At 31.9% G+C, this 14232-nt stretch overlaps 1 protein-coding gene and 1 non-coding gene across 2 annotated transcripts in view; both read right to left on the bottom strand.

The window, feature by feature from the left end:
• Positions 1 to 1601: 1601 nt before the first annotated feature.
• LOC134827130 (lachesin-like) overlaps positions 1602 to 14232 on the bottom strand; it is a 104902-nt gene continuing 92271 nt past the window's right edge. The window contains exons 2-7 of the mRNA XM_063839679.1: positions 9784 to 9927; positions 7338 to 7838; positions 6970 to 7124; positions 2396 to 2542; positions 1922 to 2333; positions 1602 to 1861 (exon numbers count right to left, since the gene is read on the bottom strand). Coding sequence (XP_063695749.1) covers positions 1704 to 1861; positions 1922 to 2333; positions 2396 to 2542; positions 6970 to 7124; positions 7338 to 7838; positions 9784 to 9927 — 1517 coding nt within the window. The 3' untranslated portion in view covers positions 1602 to 1703. The remainder of the gene's footprint in view (positions 1862 to 1921; positions 2334 to 2395; positions 2543 to 6969; positions 7125 to 7337; positions 7839 to 9783; positions 9928 to 14232) is intronic.
• LOC134828257 (U4 spliceosomal RNA) lies at positions 9296 to 9439 on the bottom strand. Its single transcript, XR_010161887.1, has one exon. It is a non-coding gene; the product is annotated as a U4 spliceosomal RNA (small nuclear RNA).

Raw genomic sequence — 14232 nt, forward strand, 5'->3', positions numbered from 1 at the left:
ATGACTAAATTTTTTTTTCTATAAAATCACAAAGCGCAAAAAGATCCTTTCAAAGTTTAATCTTTTTCTTTTGTTGAAAAGATTCGATCATATAGAAAAAAAAAATGAAAGATAAAAAATTGAAGAGTAGGACAAAAATTTTTCTATAAATAATATTATACTTTTTTTTCATGTTTTGTTATAAGATTTACTATGTCATTACGTTATATCGATAAAAAATGAAATATGGACTTTTTTCCCAAGGAATCACATGGGAGTGTTAGATTTCGATCTCATTAGCTAAGTTATTTATGGAACTTTCAAAAAAAATTCTATTTTGTCTCCGGAAGTTGAAGACATGCCCAAGAAAACTCGAATTGAGAAAGAAATGTATAATGACAAAAAAAGGGGGCAATTTGAAAGGTACAAGCGATTAGATAAAAATTCCCTTTTCATTACTGTTATTATTCGGATACCTTCCATAAATCTGCTTTCATCACATTTTCAAATACGATCCTTTAAATATTCAGTTTTTTTCGTACTTTTTCTTCTCGTGAATTACACCTCACAAAATTTCATTTCTTTTTCCGTTTTTTTTTGAATGTAGAAAAAAGTAGAGCAAAAAAAAAGAGTTTTTTTTAAATAGCTTTTCGATCCTTATTTTTCCTATACTATATATTAGTAAATGTATATAAGTATATGTTTGTATATTGAATAGAATTCATATAATAAATATATTATTTACACATTTCACTTGACTTACCTTATAAAAATTTTCCTTTATCATTCAATTTTTCAACCTCCATGAATTCGCTATTTTTTTCCTTTAACATTTTTTTTTCGTTTCGAGACACTTTCACATCATCAGGAGGAGAAAAAGTGTTTTTTTTTATCCGTTTTTTCCGTAAATAAAGAAAAAAAAGTGTTTGTCACTGCTTTTTTTATGATATTTTTTGTTGTTGTTGTCAACTACAATTTTTGTACACAGTCCATTGAATCTTTTTATTTTTTGACATATTTTTTTTTATTTTTTTTTGTAGAAGTAGTTGTACCTACAACAACAACAACGAAGAACAAACGGGACAACGACGTCGACACTATTGTTGTTGTCTTGTGAATTTGTAAAAAGGTCATTTTTGTGTCATCATCCTGATTTTTCTTTCATCCTTTTTAAAACTTATCTTATCTTATTTTATTATTTTTATAGTCTTTTATAAGGGATTTAAGAATAAAAAATTGTCTTACGTTTTTTTTTCTCCTAAAAAGGTTTTGTGGGTGTGAGAAACGGGGTTTCCTTATCTCGCTTCATTTTTTATAATATTACTATACTATTTTATTATTAGTAGAGAACAGAAAACAGAAGAATACGACAACAATTTCTTCTGTACTTTTCCTTTTTTTTCTGCATAAAGGAGTCGAGCAGTAATTTAGTTAATTTCGCATTTTACATAATTTTTTATGACGATACATTTTTTTTGTTGTTTGTCCGGAAATATGGGAAAAAGGGTAAGCTGACTTACTTACTTGTTATAATTAAAAAAAAATATTGAAAATACAGTGATTGTGAGAGGAGGAGGTTGAGGAGAAGGAGACATCGGGTGTGTTTCTTGTTATGTGTGGCAAATTTCTAATTTTTCATGGTGCATTTTACATCTATAAATATTTATATGTATCATTAAAATAATGTTTTTTCACTTTTACAGACTATCCTAGAATTAATAAAATCACGTGCTACGCGAAAAGTACGAGGAAATTATTGCACAAGCGGTAATTGTTACGGCGAAAATGAGGGATGATGACAGTGGAGTTGCACCATTTAGCACAGAGCTGTGTATTAGACCAGCGCCATCTAATACATCTGGATGGATGGCATTTTCATAGTCTATTAAAAAAGATTAATTGTTAGAAAAATTGCAAAAAATAATTAAAAGTCTCGACTTACCATCACTTCTTGTGGTGAAATGGAAAATAGCTGACAACTTATTCCAGCCGTGGTCGTTGCGTGCCTGTACCCGAACTTCATAGTGCGTGGCCGGTTGCAAGTTCTTGATGAGGAAACTCTTTGTATGTCGTGTACTTTGCGGTAAGTGATGTAAACTCGCGAAATTATAACGACTCACACCATAATCATAGGTAATTTCCGGTATAACTACATTTTCCCACTGATCGTTGATGCCGCGTTCATGATGCGTCAAAATGTGTGGCACAACTTGATTGTAAATTGGAACGTCGTGGAAATCAAGTGTATTCAAGGCGGACTGTTTCCGATAGAACAACCGATATTCACGGATCGCCGAGTAACTTGTGACAGTCCATGAGACGTTGTACTGATCCTTGTAGTGACTGATTGTGGGCTAACATGAAAATACCATTTTACTTAAAAAAATTCCTAAAAATTATTTTAAAACACACTTACCGAATCGAAATAACAAACCGTTGGCAATCCACTAAGTTGCAAATAGCCACGTTCCCGTCCAAGGGAGTTAGAAGCCTGACACGAGTAATTACCAAAGTCGGAATATGTGACGTTGCGAATGATCAAGCTGTATTTGTTGCCACGGTTCTAAAAGGATATCAAATAATTATTGTGAGGATTCATGCAAACGAAACTCTCTCTGGTCATTAAAAGTTGAGAAAAATAATATCTACAGTTTTAAAATATTTTTTTTGTTAATGAAATTTTCTGCATTCCTAGAAATGCTTGAGAGAAAAATTTTTCAACATCAGCTTGTATAGAAATTTTTGCTGGAAAAGTGATGCACACAATTGAGATGTTACATAATTAAATAATTCTTAAGAGGAAATGTAATACATTTCTCAACATACATTTCCATAAAATAATAATAATAAATATATGCATACGTTGCACATTTCATGGCAATGGCAAGAGCGACGTGTCTACAGGAAAATATTTGACACATCTATGTGTGTTTTGTAGAACTATTTCGGATGTTCCTTTATTGTTCAATACAGTCTCACACACACAAATTTTGCTCTGACGACACGATGCACAAAGTTTTTGCCTAGCAGATGGATATATCCGTTTTATTGTTATATCAACATTAGTATGCATTTTCTTCGTCTGCAGTAAAAGTGCATGTTGAATTTATTCACGTGGCAAAGAGAGACTTGTTCTGGCACTTGTAAAATGGTAATGAATATCAACAATCTTCCTAAGAATTGTCCAAACGATTCAAGGGATTTTGATGCGTGTGAAGTTTGCACCTGTTCTTACCTCATATAGTTGATTGTATAATTTTTTTTAAAGAATATTCTCTAACAGAGTGAAGCTATAAAAATTGCACAAAACATTATAAAGGTATAATTTTAATGGTTGCTTTTAAAAATTGTAGATATTAGAATTAGACCTTTCGACATTTTCAAGAATTTTTCGACCCACGTCAGCTTCATTTCTCTTTTTTTTTATTGTTCATAGAAACCGTCTTAGAAAATGTTATATTTGCTCTTCGGGCTTTTCTTTCTTTGGTCATCATCTTTCTACGGCAGCGGGGCCTTCGTTTAATTAGCATATTTTGACATTCGTTCGCGTAATGGTCACGCGCCAGACAGCGGTGATAGTTCCCAGCTTCTATTGCCAAGTTTCCATGAAACTCGATTAACCTTCTGCGACATGATTTTCTTTTCGTCGTCCTACTCAAAATATTTTCGCTCTGCTTTATTGCTTGTTTTGCATCTTTTTGCATTTTCCGTGCAATTTATAACTTCTTTGGCTTCTGATTGAGAGCAGGAGAATTTTTAATTGAATTAAATGTTTATTTCCTCTGAACTTGCTTGCGCAATAGTCGGAAAGATACTTCTTCTCGGGTCAGATTATCGACCTCGACCTCGACCTCGACCTGGACCTCGACCTCGAAATATCGTTTGTCGTTAGTGACACTTGGAGCGGTAGATTAAGTAAAGGATGCCAGTTGAACAGAAGGCTTTTTGAGAAATAACGTCTTTTAAAACACTTCATTTAGAAACTTTGACCTCGAGAAAAGCCCGAATATTGATACACTATTATTCGTGGTTCTATACGTTGACATATCATTATGACCTTTAATTTTAATTAAGACATTTTTATAAACGATCGACTTTAACGATTCTTAAAGCAACTCACATATTCTTCATATAATGATATCTTCTTCATATAATGCAATTTGATAAAATGAGAAAGTGCAATCTTCACTTCAGCATTCCTCATTTGTATTGAAAATTTTACAGTGCGTTGGAATTTCAACTTTTAAATAAATTAAGAGCTCATCTAGCACCTCTCTCTTTGTTAGTGTGTAACAAATTTTAATCTCCCTTTGATATTAAATTAGTAGGAAGTTAACCCCATTTTATTACACTCTAATAAACTAATTTCTGACAGGAGTACACAAACGCATAGCAAAAGCATTATATGAGTCCTTTGGGAATACAATCTTTAAGGCTCAAACTCCCCCCTCATCGTCATCTCTTGAAACCGGTACAACATTTGACATGAAATATTGGTCGCATTACGAGTGTCTAAAATGTAGCAAAGCGGTAATCAAACAAATCTATCTGAATAAAACTTTTTCCGTTCCACAGTTGCGAAAAAAATAAAAGGGGAGAGAGGGAATAAAATGAAAATCTATCTTTCTAATAAAAACCTAAACAAACCAATATAACACCTGTCTGCCTTCGGAGAATTCATACCAATACGTTTATTTTTTTCATTCATTCACGAATACAATTCGGCAACTACACGAGCCGAGGGAAAATCTGTTTAAAAATTGATAACAAAATCAGACATCCATTCAATATGAAGATATAAGCTGAAAATGTGAGAGAAGTGCGTGTGGCAGCGCAACTGAACAAATAAAATATTCGCACACAAACAACGGATGATCATGGTGAAAAATCAGATTTACCGAAAGCCATTCGAACACACAATGGACCTGAAGTAACAAGCTTCGTTATTATTCGATTTGAGCTATATCTGCTAGTTGAAAACGTGTTTTTGTTTCATCGGAATACCATTAGAGGACAGATTTTGGTGGATTACTGACAATTGGCTTATGATTTTTTTATGTCTCACAGGTCATAAAGTACCTCGGTTGAGTTCAGATAATTCTAGGAGAATCAGGCTTTAAGAAGTAATTTAAATTAAAATTTTAAAGCTCACTGCTTAAGGTGGAAAATTTATTACAAAAACACCTGTAAAAGTTTGCTCGTACAAATTTAATGCAAAAAGCTTTTTGCATTACTGCAACTTAAGTAGCGGAACAAAATACTACCTCACTTCTGTTCAAGAGCAGCTCTTATCTGATTCTTAACTACAACAGATTTTAAACAAACTAAATATTAAGCAAGTGTGTGTCATTTATGGTTCTGTAAGAAAACATTTTCAGGCTACGTTGGTTGTTGTTGTAGCTTTTTTTGTTTGCTTTAATAATGTACCGTACAAACAAATTTATTGTATTAAAACCCTTAATTTAGCTGTTTTTGTTCTTACAGAGCTTCGTGAACGGCAAAGGCAGCGGAAGAAAATAAAAGTAAAGTTTTGTGAATATTTAGTGTTTCGAAAAAGTTTGAAATTTTGTGACTTTAAGAATTAATTACAAAAGGTTTATTTTGAGCAGCTTTAATTTTACTTAAACTTGAGTTAAGAAAACTTTTAGGCTTTTTGCTCAAAATTAAGTTTAAGATAAGTTCAAAGATCATAAGTATAAGTATTCATAAGTATCTTTTTATGTTTTATGTCATGTCAACTGTAACTCAAATCGCATCACCAAACTGGGCCAAAGAAGCAGAACTCCTGAACTCCGAGAATTTATTGATTTATTGTATTTTATTTGAAAAGATGGGTTTTTATGCCGGAGAACGTTGTTCAATGGAACTTGCCTGTTGAGCGTTTGAGAAGTAAATAAAAGTTAATAATAATTTTTTTTAGATTTTCTACCAAATTTAGAAAAATAAATTTTTTTTTTGAAAAACTTTTTAAAAAATTAAATTCGAGACACAAACTTTTCACATTTCCAGCAAAACCTCGACAGTGGCGGTAAGCAAATAGAAAGAGTGATGAATTTCAGATGAATTTTGTGGCGGTATCGTGATACAATTCCACGCCACTCCACGCAAATAAGATATTTACTTGCAGCGCTGTAAGTATATTTAACACTCAAATTGCATAAAATTAATTACAAACATGGCAAGATAAATATCTTTCGCTGCTTCTACTGCCGTTTTTTGACGTCAATTGAATTTTCAGTGAATGCTACCGTTCGAAGCTTGTTTGCCAAGACTTTATTAGAAGACATCCTTCTTCTTCTGTGTGAAACAAAATGAGTAAAATGTGTTTTTGTTTTTCCATTTTTGGGCTTTCAAAACATTTACTTAGTTTAATGAAATAAACTCTGTTATAGAATTTTGTCTCATGAAAGAATTCTGTTTGGTTTGCCAAAATCTTAAAATTTCATTGTTGCAAGTTTTAATTGAGTTTGTTTTGAAGATTTTCGGATATTCTACTGGGGAATGTGACAAAGGTGAATTTTCGAAATAAATCTCCTCAATGAAAAATTGATCCAATCAAATAATTTTAATTTGTCCAATCACTTTCGCAACAAAGACACGAGACAAGAAGCATGTGTCAGTTAGTTCTGTGAAATGCATACAAGGCAAACACTTTAAACAAATTTATTTACATCTATCTTAGCAAAAACATACACACACACACGGCACAACCTCAACAACAGAAAATTTAAACAAATATGTGTCTGTCATCTAGTTTGTGTGCTACAAACATTTTTCACCATATCATCATTTAAAAGCAATGTAATCGGATCAAAGATCCTTCTTTCCCTTGCTCGCCCATATTGCTTGCTCCGCACCAAAAATACAAATATCTGTCGAGAGGATATGTCAGTTTGTTTTAACATTTTGCAAAATGCAACGACCATGATCAGAGAGAGAGAGAGAGGGAACGCAATATTTTGGCTTAAAACAATGCACGAGGAGCCTTACCTGTTGTGAATGTTGTTCCGTTGTTCCCAATTGTGTTGTATCTTTGTACCAGATAACATGCGGCTGGGGCTCTGCATGCACAATGCATATCAATTGTGCCTCGTATCCGACACCAGTATGAATTAATGAACGTTCTACTTCAATTTCAGGTGGATCTAGAAGTAGAGGGAAATGGAAAATACACAAAATTAATTTAAAATGATATATTGCCTCTGTTTTATTTGGGTTTTATTATTTTATTTCGTTTTAGTTGCAGCCAGCGCGATGAAACCAGAAGAAATTTTCAACTGACTTTTATACGGTGTCTCCCGTGTGTGCAAATTCCACCGAAAAACTTTTAACATGCTCAAAAAAGGTATTTTACTTACACATCACAATAACATTTATCTCTCGTGCATCTGTTTGCCCAACGCGGTTATCCGCTATGCATCTGTAGTGTCCAGCTGTGTGCCGTGTCGCATGCTGCAATTCGAGCACGTTACCCGTGATGTTGGCTTCGCCGTTTGGCATCATGTTGTTTTTGCGCGTCCATATTATCTTTGGTTTGGGGTTGCCGATGGCGCGGCACTCGATGCGCACGGGACTGCCCTTTTGTACGTCCAACCGATTGTGCGAGACATAATCAATTTTCGGCGGAATCAGCACCTCGAGTGTGTGAATCACCTCCTTTGGCACCTCTTCGCCGCCCATCTGGCAAATGTATTCGCCGGCATCCGTAAGTCGCACGTCTTTGATCTCCAGGTTGTAGCCTGACGTGTAGCCCGTCGATGGCATGAGACGCACTCGCGTGTTAGTGGTTACTTTCGTGGGACCAGCTACCATCACCGCTCGATTTCGGATCCAAGCGAGAACGATATCGGAGGATTTTTCTGTAAGAGAAAGTACAAGAAAAACATTAATTTATCATTTTTTACACATATCAACTAGAGTAAGAGTCCCATCTATCATCAGTCATTTTTTAGATGCTTTTTATTGAAATTAACTTTATTCGACCTTTATTGAAAATTATTTAGGTGCCATATCTTAAAGCTTCAAAATGTGCATTGGGGCAAATTTTAGAATGTGCATTAGGACAAAATTTTAGAAAATGTACATTGGGGCAAAATTTTAGAAATTGTATTGGGGAAATTTTCAGAAATTTTCTAGAATGTGCATTGGGGCCAAATATAGGAATTTACATTGGAACAAAATTTGTGAATGTATACTGGGTCAAAATTCACAACGTCCATTTAGGCAAAATTTTAGAAAATTTACACTGGGGTAAAATTTAAAAAAAATTTTCAGAATGTTCATTGAGACAAATTTTGTGAATGTACACTGGGTAAAAATCTATAAAGTCTAAATTTTAGATAATTTGCACTGGGTTAAAAACTAAATAGAACGTCTTTGTAAAATGTTTTAAAAATTCGAAGATTTTCTTAGAAAATGTTCTAAAATTTTACCAAGTTTAAAAATTATGTATTTTAAAAATGCTTTTGTAAGAAAAATATTAAAATATCTTATTAAAATTTTTGTTTTAAATTCTTGAAGGCTTTTTTTTTATAAAAAAAATCCCAAAAAAATCATATTTTGAATTTTTTTTATAATTTTTTCGTTGGTATTTCCCACACATGAAAAATTGTGTGCCAAAGAGGGTTATAACTAAAATTAATTGAGGCATCAAAAGCTTCCGATACCACTCAAAGTTGTGCCAAAAAAAACGAGTAAAAACGCAACAAGGGACCAATATTATAACTGAACGGTAAAAAAGAAGCCAGATGCCATCGTCGACGTCAAAAGGTAAATTTTTACGTACATACCAGACACTGAAACACCTTTTTATCGGTGATAAAGTGTGAATTTTATTTTTCTTTTAACAACTCAAAAACGTTTTGCCTAATATTTATTACAGGTCGTGTGTGTGTGTCCACATAGCGTATACATGTGGATATAAAAGCCATAAAAAACTGCTTGTGACGAAGAAGAAAAAGGACAGAGATTACTCAGGTGGCCAATTTGTGGCTAGTTTTAAAAGCCCAAAGACAATTTCTCTTGCGTATGGACATGAAATTTGTGTCACATTGGTTTATGAGACACATTTATCTCTCTCTCGAAATTTTGTCGTAATTTAAAGGATATTAAAGCATGTGTACGGAAAAATATATATTTCGGATAAATTTTTATGATTTAGATGACTCTGGTCGGTGTCACGTTTTAATTTTTGTCAAAATGACAGCGTGTCTGTGACCTATGTCGTTTCGCATAAATGCAATAAAGAACATCCTTATCGCATCGCACGCAACGACCAAAGTCGAAGGAGATGTTTTATGTGGGTTTCAGTTTATCATCCCTTGCGGGACTTCCAAAAATTGCCAAAGCGAAAACGAGTCGAGGCTCGTCCCTAAGGCGGGTAATTGGTCTAGTTTTCAATCAGCAATAATCGCAGCTCGGTTGAACCTCATTGCTTACGATATCGCCACTGCGCAAAGCTGCCGACTTGAACGTTGCCGCTAAGATATAAATCCTCGCGATGCACATTATTTTCGCGAAATATAAAAATCCTTACGCACTGATCTAATGCAAAATGCATCAAACGTTGTTAATCGTCGTGCGACATCTTCTAATGCAATTCTAAGATAATTTGCATTTTATATGAAAAAAATTGCATTAAAGGGGTCCGCGAAGTCGTTCAACCACCTTCTTTTCTATATTCATATCTCTTCATCCCTGAATAGAAAAGAGTATCTTCTATGACGGACCCCTCCTTTTAATAAAAATGCATCGCAAAACGACCGTTGACTATGGGAAGGTCAATGTTCGTGCAGCTGGACTCACCTGTTTCATTAATTTTGCATGGCAGTATGACGGTAGATCCTAACGCGATGCTGTATTTCTGTCCTAACGTTAAAAATCCTGGCAAATATTTGTCTCCTTCCGAGTAATTTTCAGCTTGTTGATACGCTGGCGACGTTTGTGTTCCTGAAACAGAGTAAAATTACGGAAAAACAATAATTAATTACTGACGGGAAAAAAGTTTTTATTTAATTTTTTTTTGTATTTTTATTTAAAATATGAAAACAAAAAAATTGTCAACGATACAGAATGGAACAAAAAGTTTTTCATTCACACAGAGCTTCAGCATTGTTGTCAAGTAAAATTTTAATAAAATTTGCAACAAGCTGCATCACGAAACACAGGAACGGGAGAGAAAGACAGTTTTGTTGGTGAAGTAAATAAATATAAATTCATTTATTACAACTTGCTAATTTGATGAAAATTTTCCGCATGAATTTACGAGAAGAACAGAAGAGTTGAGAAAAAATAGTGGGAATAATTTTAAACTGTTGACGCGACGACGATGACGACACACATTACCATCATCATATCATTAGTTTATCAAATTAATGTCGCATAATTATGAGATTTTTTGGAAGAAGAAGCCTTCCCGGAAAAATGTGCAGTAAATTTAAATGCACTAACTTGGCAAAACGAGCAATGAAAAAATAAACAGGATGTAGAACATGGCAGGCATGTCTACATGCGAGACAAGAATCGCATGAAAAGTATTAACATGCAAATCTTCTTATGTGCTCTACTTAGTTCTATATGATGAGAGACGGTGCAGTTCGCTAGGATGGACATTTTTAAAAAAAATTTCTTGTTCTAGATTTTTTTTTCGTTAAGCAACTTGCCAGGCTATCCATAAAACATTAATAACGGAAATGCATTCAGCAACTTTCCGAATGTAAGACAAAACTGAACATCTTCTGCATAAGGCAGAGAAAAGTAAGAAAGATGGAGAAAAATGACAGAAAAGCTTGTAGCAAAGACGTCTTGTCGCTCCCAATACAAGGAGTTTAGAATTTTTGTGCAAAAGTCTACCTGTGTCGACAAAATAAATGTACATTACTGCTCGTCGTTTCCAGTTTTCAGGTAGTTGTTGTAGAAATTATTAATATTATTTTCCATTTGCCAGATAAAACATTTTCCTATAAATTTTATACAAATTTTGCGAATGTGTACAATGTCGCTCCTCGTAATGTGTGACGTGATATGTTTTGCTTTGCATGGTACGTTTAGGTAAACAGAGGTGTGGAAATTTATTAAAAATTTTAAAAATTCTAGATTTTTTTTTAAATTAAAAAAAAAAATCATAATTTTCGAAATTATTTTAAAAATTAATTAATTAATTTAAATTTAAATCACAATTTTTGTGATTGAAAAATTACATTTTTATTATTTTATTTTTTTTTTAAATTGAATTGATACAAAAAATTAATAAATTCACAATTTTAATTTTTTTTCTTCCTAAAATTTAATCTTTATTTTCTTTAATTTTAAAAAATAAATAAAACTTTAATATTTAATTCGAAAAATTAAATTTTTAATTTTAAAAAAATTCTTAAAAATTTTTTTTAAATAAAGAATTGAAAATTTAATTTAATTTTAAAATTTTTAATTTTTTTTTTTTAATTTTAATTTTTACATTAATTTTTATAAATTCTTAAAAAAAATTTTTTATAAAATTTTATTAAATTTTTTAAATTAAAAAAAAAAAAATTAAATTTTATAATTAACATTTTTCTTAATTTTTCATTATTAAATTAAATTTTTAATTTTTAATGAAAAATTAAGTTAAAAATTTTAATTAAATTAAATTAAGAACTGAAAATTGCTAAACATTAAACAAAAATCGTTAAAATTTTTTAATATTTCTTTGAAGTCAAAAAAAAAATAATTTTTATAAATTTTAAGAATTTTTTTTATGAAACTATTGCACTTGCCTTATTATTTTTAATATTCTTGAATTTTCGAAAAAATTAAATTTTTTTGTTAGATGTACCAAAATTTAATTCTTATTGTTCTCTAAGACCTTCAGCTCTTTTCAATCACTGTAAACACCTCTGTTACCATTTCAAGCAGCACATACAAATTAATAATCTGTATCTCTGTTCTTCATAAAATTGTTCCCCTCACCTCCATGTGACACAGACACGTTACTTGTCGATTTGCATTTTGTCTCGAAAATTTTGCCTAGATATATTTTGCAACACATTTTACTGTGAAAACGATGAGACAGAAAAGCACTTTTAGGCAATTAGATTATTTATTATTATTTAAGAGAATCTCTATAAATTTGTTATTATGTTTGTCTTTTAAAAGGATTTTCTTGTTATTTCGTAGACATGAAGGATCCAAGACGAGACAAAATTCCGTCTTAAAAGGCCATTCAAGTATTTTTGACCTTTCTGATACAAAGAATGATTTTTGAGCAAAATTTTGGCATGCATGAAAATATGACGAAAAAATAAGCAGAACAAAATAGCGAAACAAATATTTGTGATCGATCGAAAATTGATAAACTTTTACTAAATAAATATTTGCATTTTTATGCTGTGCGTCTCTCTGATATTCTCAAAACGACAAAAAAATATTTTTTCAACCCGACAACTTTGTGAGTTGTTGTTACTCGAAAATTTATACGAAGAATTGACGGAGACAGGAAAAAAAATGTTTGCAGATAATATTTTCTAACAAAATATTGACAAACATGCTTTTCACATCAAATGTACACATAAATAAGGCATTTATTCGAATGGATTATGACAGAAATTGTCTCTGTTCTGACATTTGCATAGCAGAAGCAAACAGGTCTTTTGGAGCAGAGTCGAACCATGAACGTAATTTATATGTTAAAATACATTCGTTCGAAGTCAGCTGTCTTTCTCCCAAGTGAAATTTCCCCAAAGTTTGAAGTATTTCGAAAGTATTTCAATCTCTTGATGGGCGGCAAGTCAATTCATTCTCACAAATGGACATGTGGAAGGATCCTGCATGAAGGATTAATCAAATAAAACTTTATTTTCGAGTTGATAAGGGTTCGCCTCTTATATCGTTTGTGATTGTTCAGTAGCAGTAACATTTTTGACACAACTTCCTGTTACACATATCTTGGGGAAATATTCTTAATCGACATTCATATATCCCCCATAAATATTTTTGCATGAATTGACACAATATGTACCTTAATTCTCTTCAAATTTGAGGAATATTCAATATCACTCAATTAGGAACAGGAATTTACCGCAAAACCTAAATTTTTAAAGAGATTATTTGGTCATGTTTTCAATTCTCCTTACATGGGTACCACCACAAGCATCCAATATTGCAAAGTAACAATTAATTTTGGGTTTGATTATATTACTAACGAATAAAATTTGCTGGGAGCGCCGAAGTGAACCATTAATTGTTCCGATTCTCGGAAACTAAATTGATGAATTGAATTTCCCCGACTGAATATGGTATTCATTGAATTTGTATGATAATTAGTCGAGAAAATGAGATAAATGGAGCATGATAAATGGTGATAGCTGAGATATTGCTTCATAATGAAGTAGTAGAACATTGATTTGTTGTTGCGTAGAAGGAATTGTCCTTGGGCTGGAAAAATATCTAACAAGCAATTTAATTTGTTTTAGCTGCAAACATTATTGGCTAAGGACGCTTTCGGCACTAAAGGTTGTCTGATTTTCCTTCAATTGTTGTTAAATTGTTATTGTGCTATGAGAAATTAGTGTCTCGCACTTTTAGAAAATTAATGATGGACAAAATTTATTGAAGTTTGAATGAAAGTCTTCTTAAAGATATCAAAACAAAGCCTTTTTTGTGCTAAGATGGGTTATTTCATCATAACCATCATAATTTGCTTAAAATCAATCCATTAAAATATGCAATTAACAGACATGGAAAAAGTATAGGGCATTTTTTCTTATAGAGACAATCCAAACTCATTTCAATCAAATTTATGGGGTTTATATTAACCCCAAGATATTGAAAAAAAAATCATAAATTAAGTCAATTTTATACATTTTTTAAGTAATTCTACAAATTTTAATTTTTAAATTATAAAATTTCCCCATATTTCTCTTAAAAATTCAATATTTTTTTATGATTTTTGTAAAATTCCTGGGTACGAGGTCCTCAGGTTCCCGCACTTTTTCCAGGACCGGCAATTTATATCAATTTGATTAATTTTATTTTTATTCCCTTAAAGTATGCAATGAAGTTAACATTCTATTTTCCTTAATTTTCATGAGATTTTCTGTTCTTTTTAACAATTTTCCAGAACAAAGACCTTCAGGTAGCTGTGACTCATCTTTCACAATAAACAGCTGATAGATTGGGAAATTTTTATCGGAGTTATAGCGTTACAAAGTTTGTATGGATTTTAAAATCATACTTAAAAATCCACATTGATTTTGTAACGCAGTAATTCAAATTGAA

This window comes from Culicoides brevitarsis, chromosome 1, assembly GCF_036172545.1.
Source record: "Culicoides brevitarsis isolate CSIRO-B50_1 chromosome 1, AGI_CSIRO_Cbre_v1, whole genome shotgun sequence".
Taxonomy (NCBI): domain Eukaryota; kingdom Metazoa; phylum Arthropoda; class Insecta; order Diptera; family Ceratopogonidae; genus Culicoides; species Culicoides brevitarsis.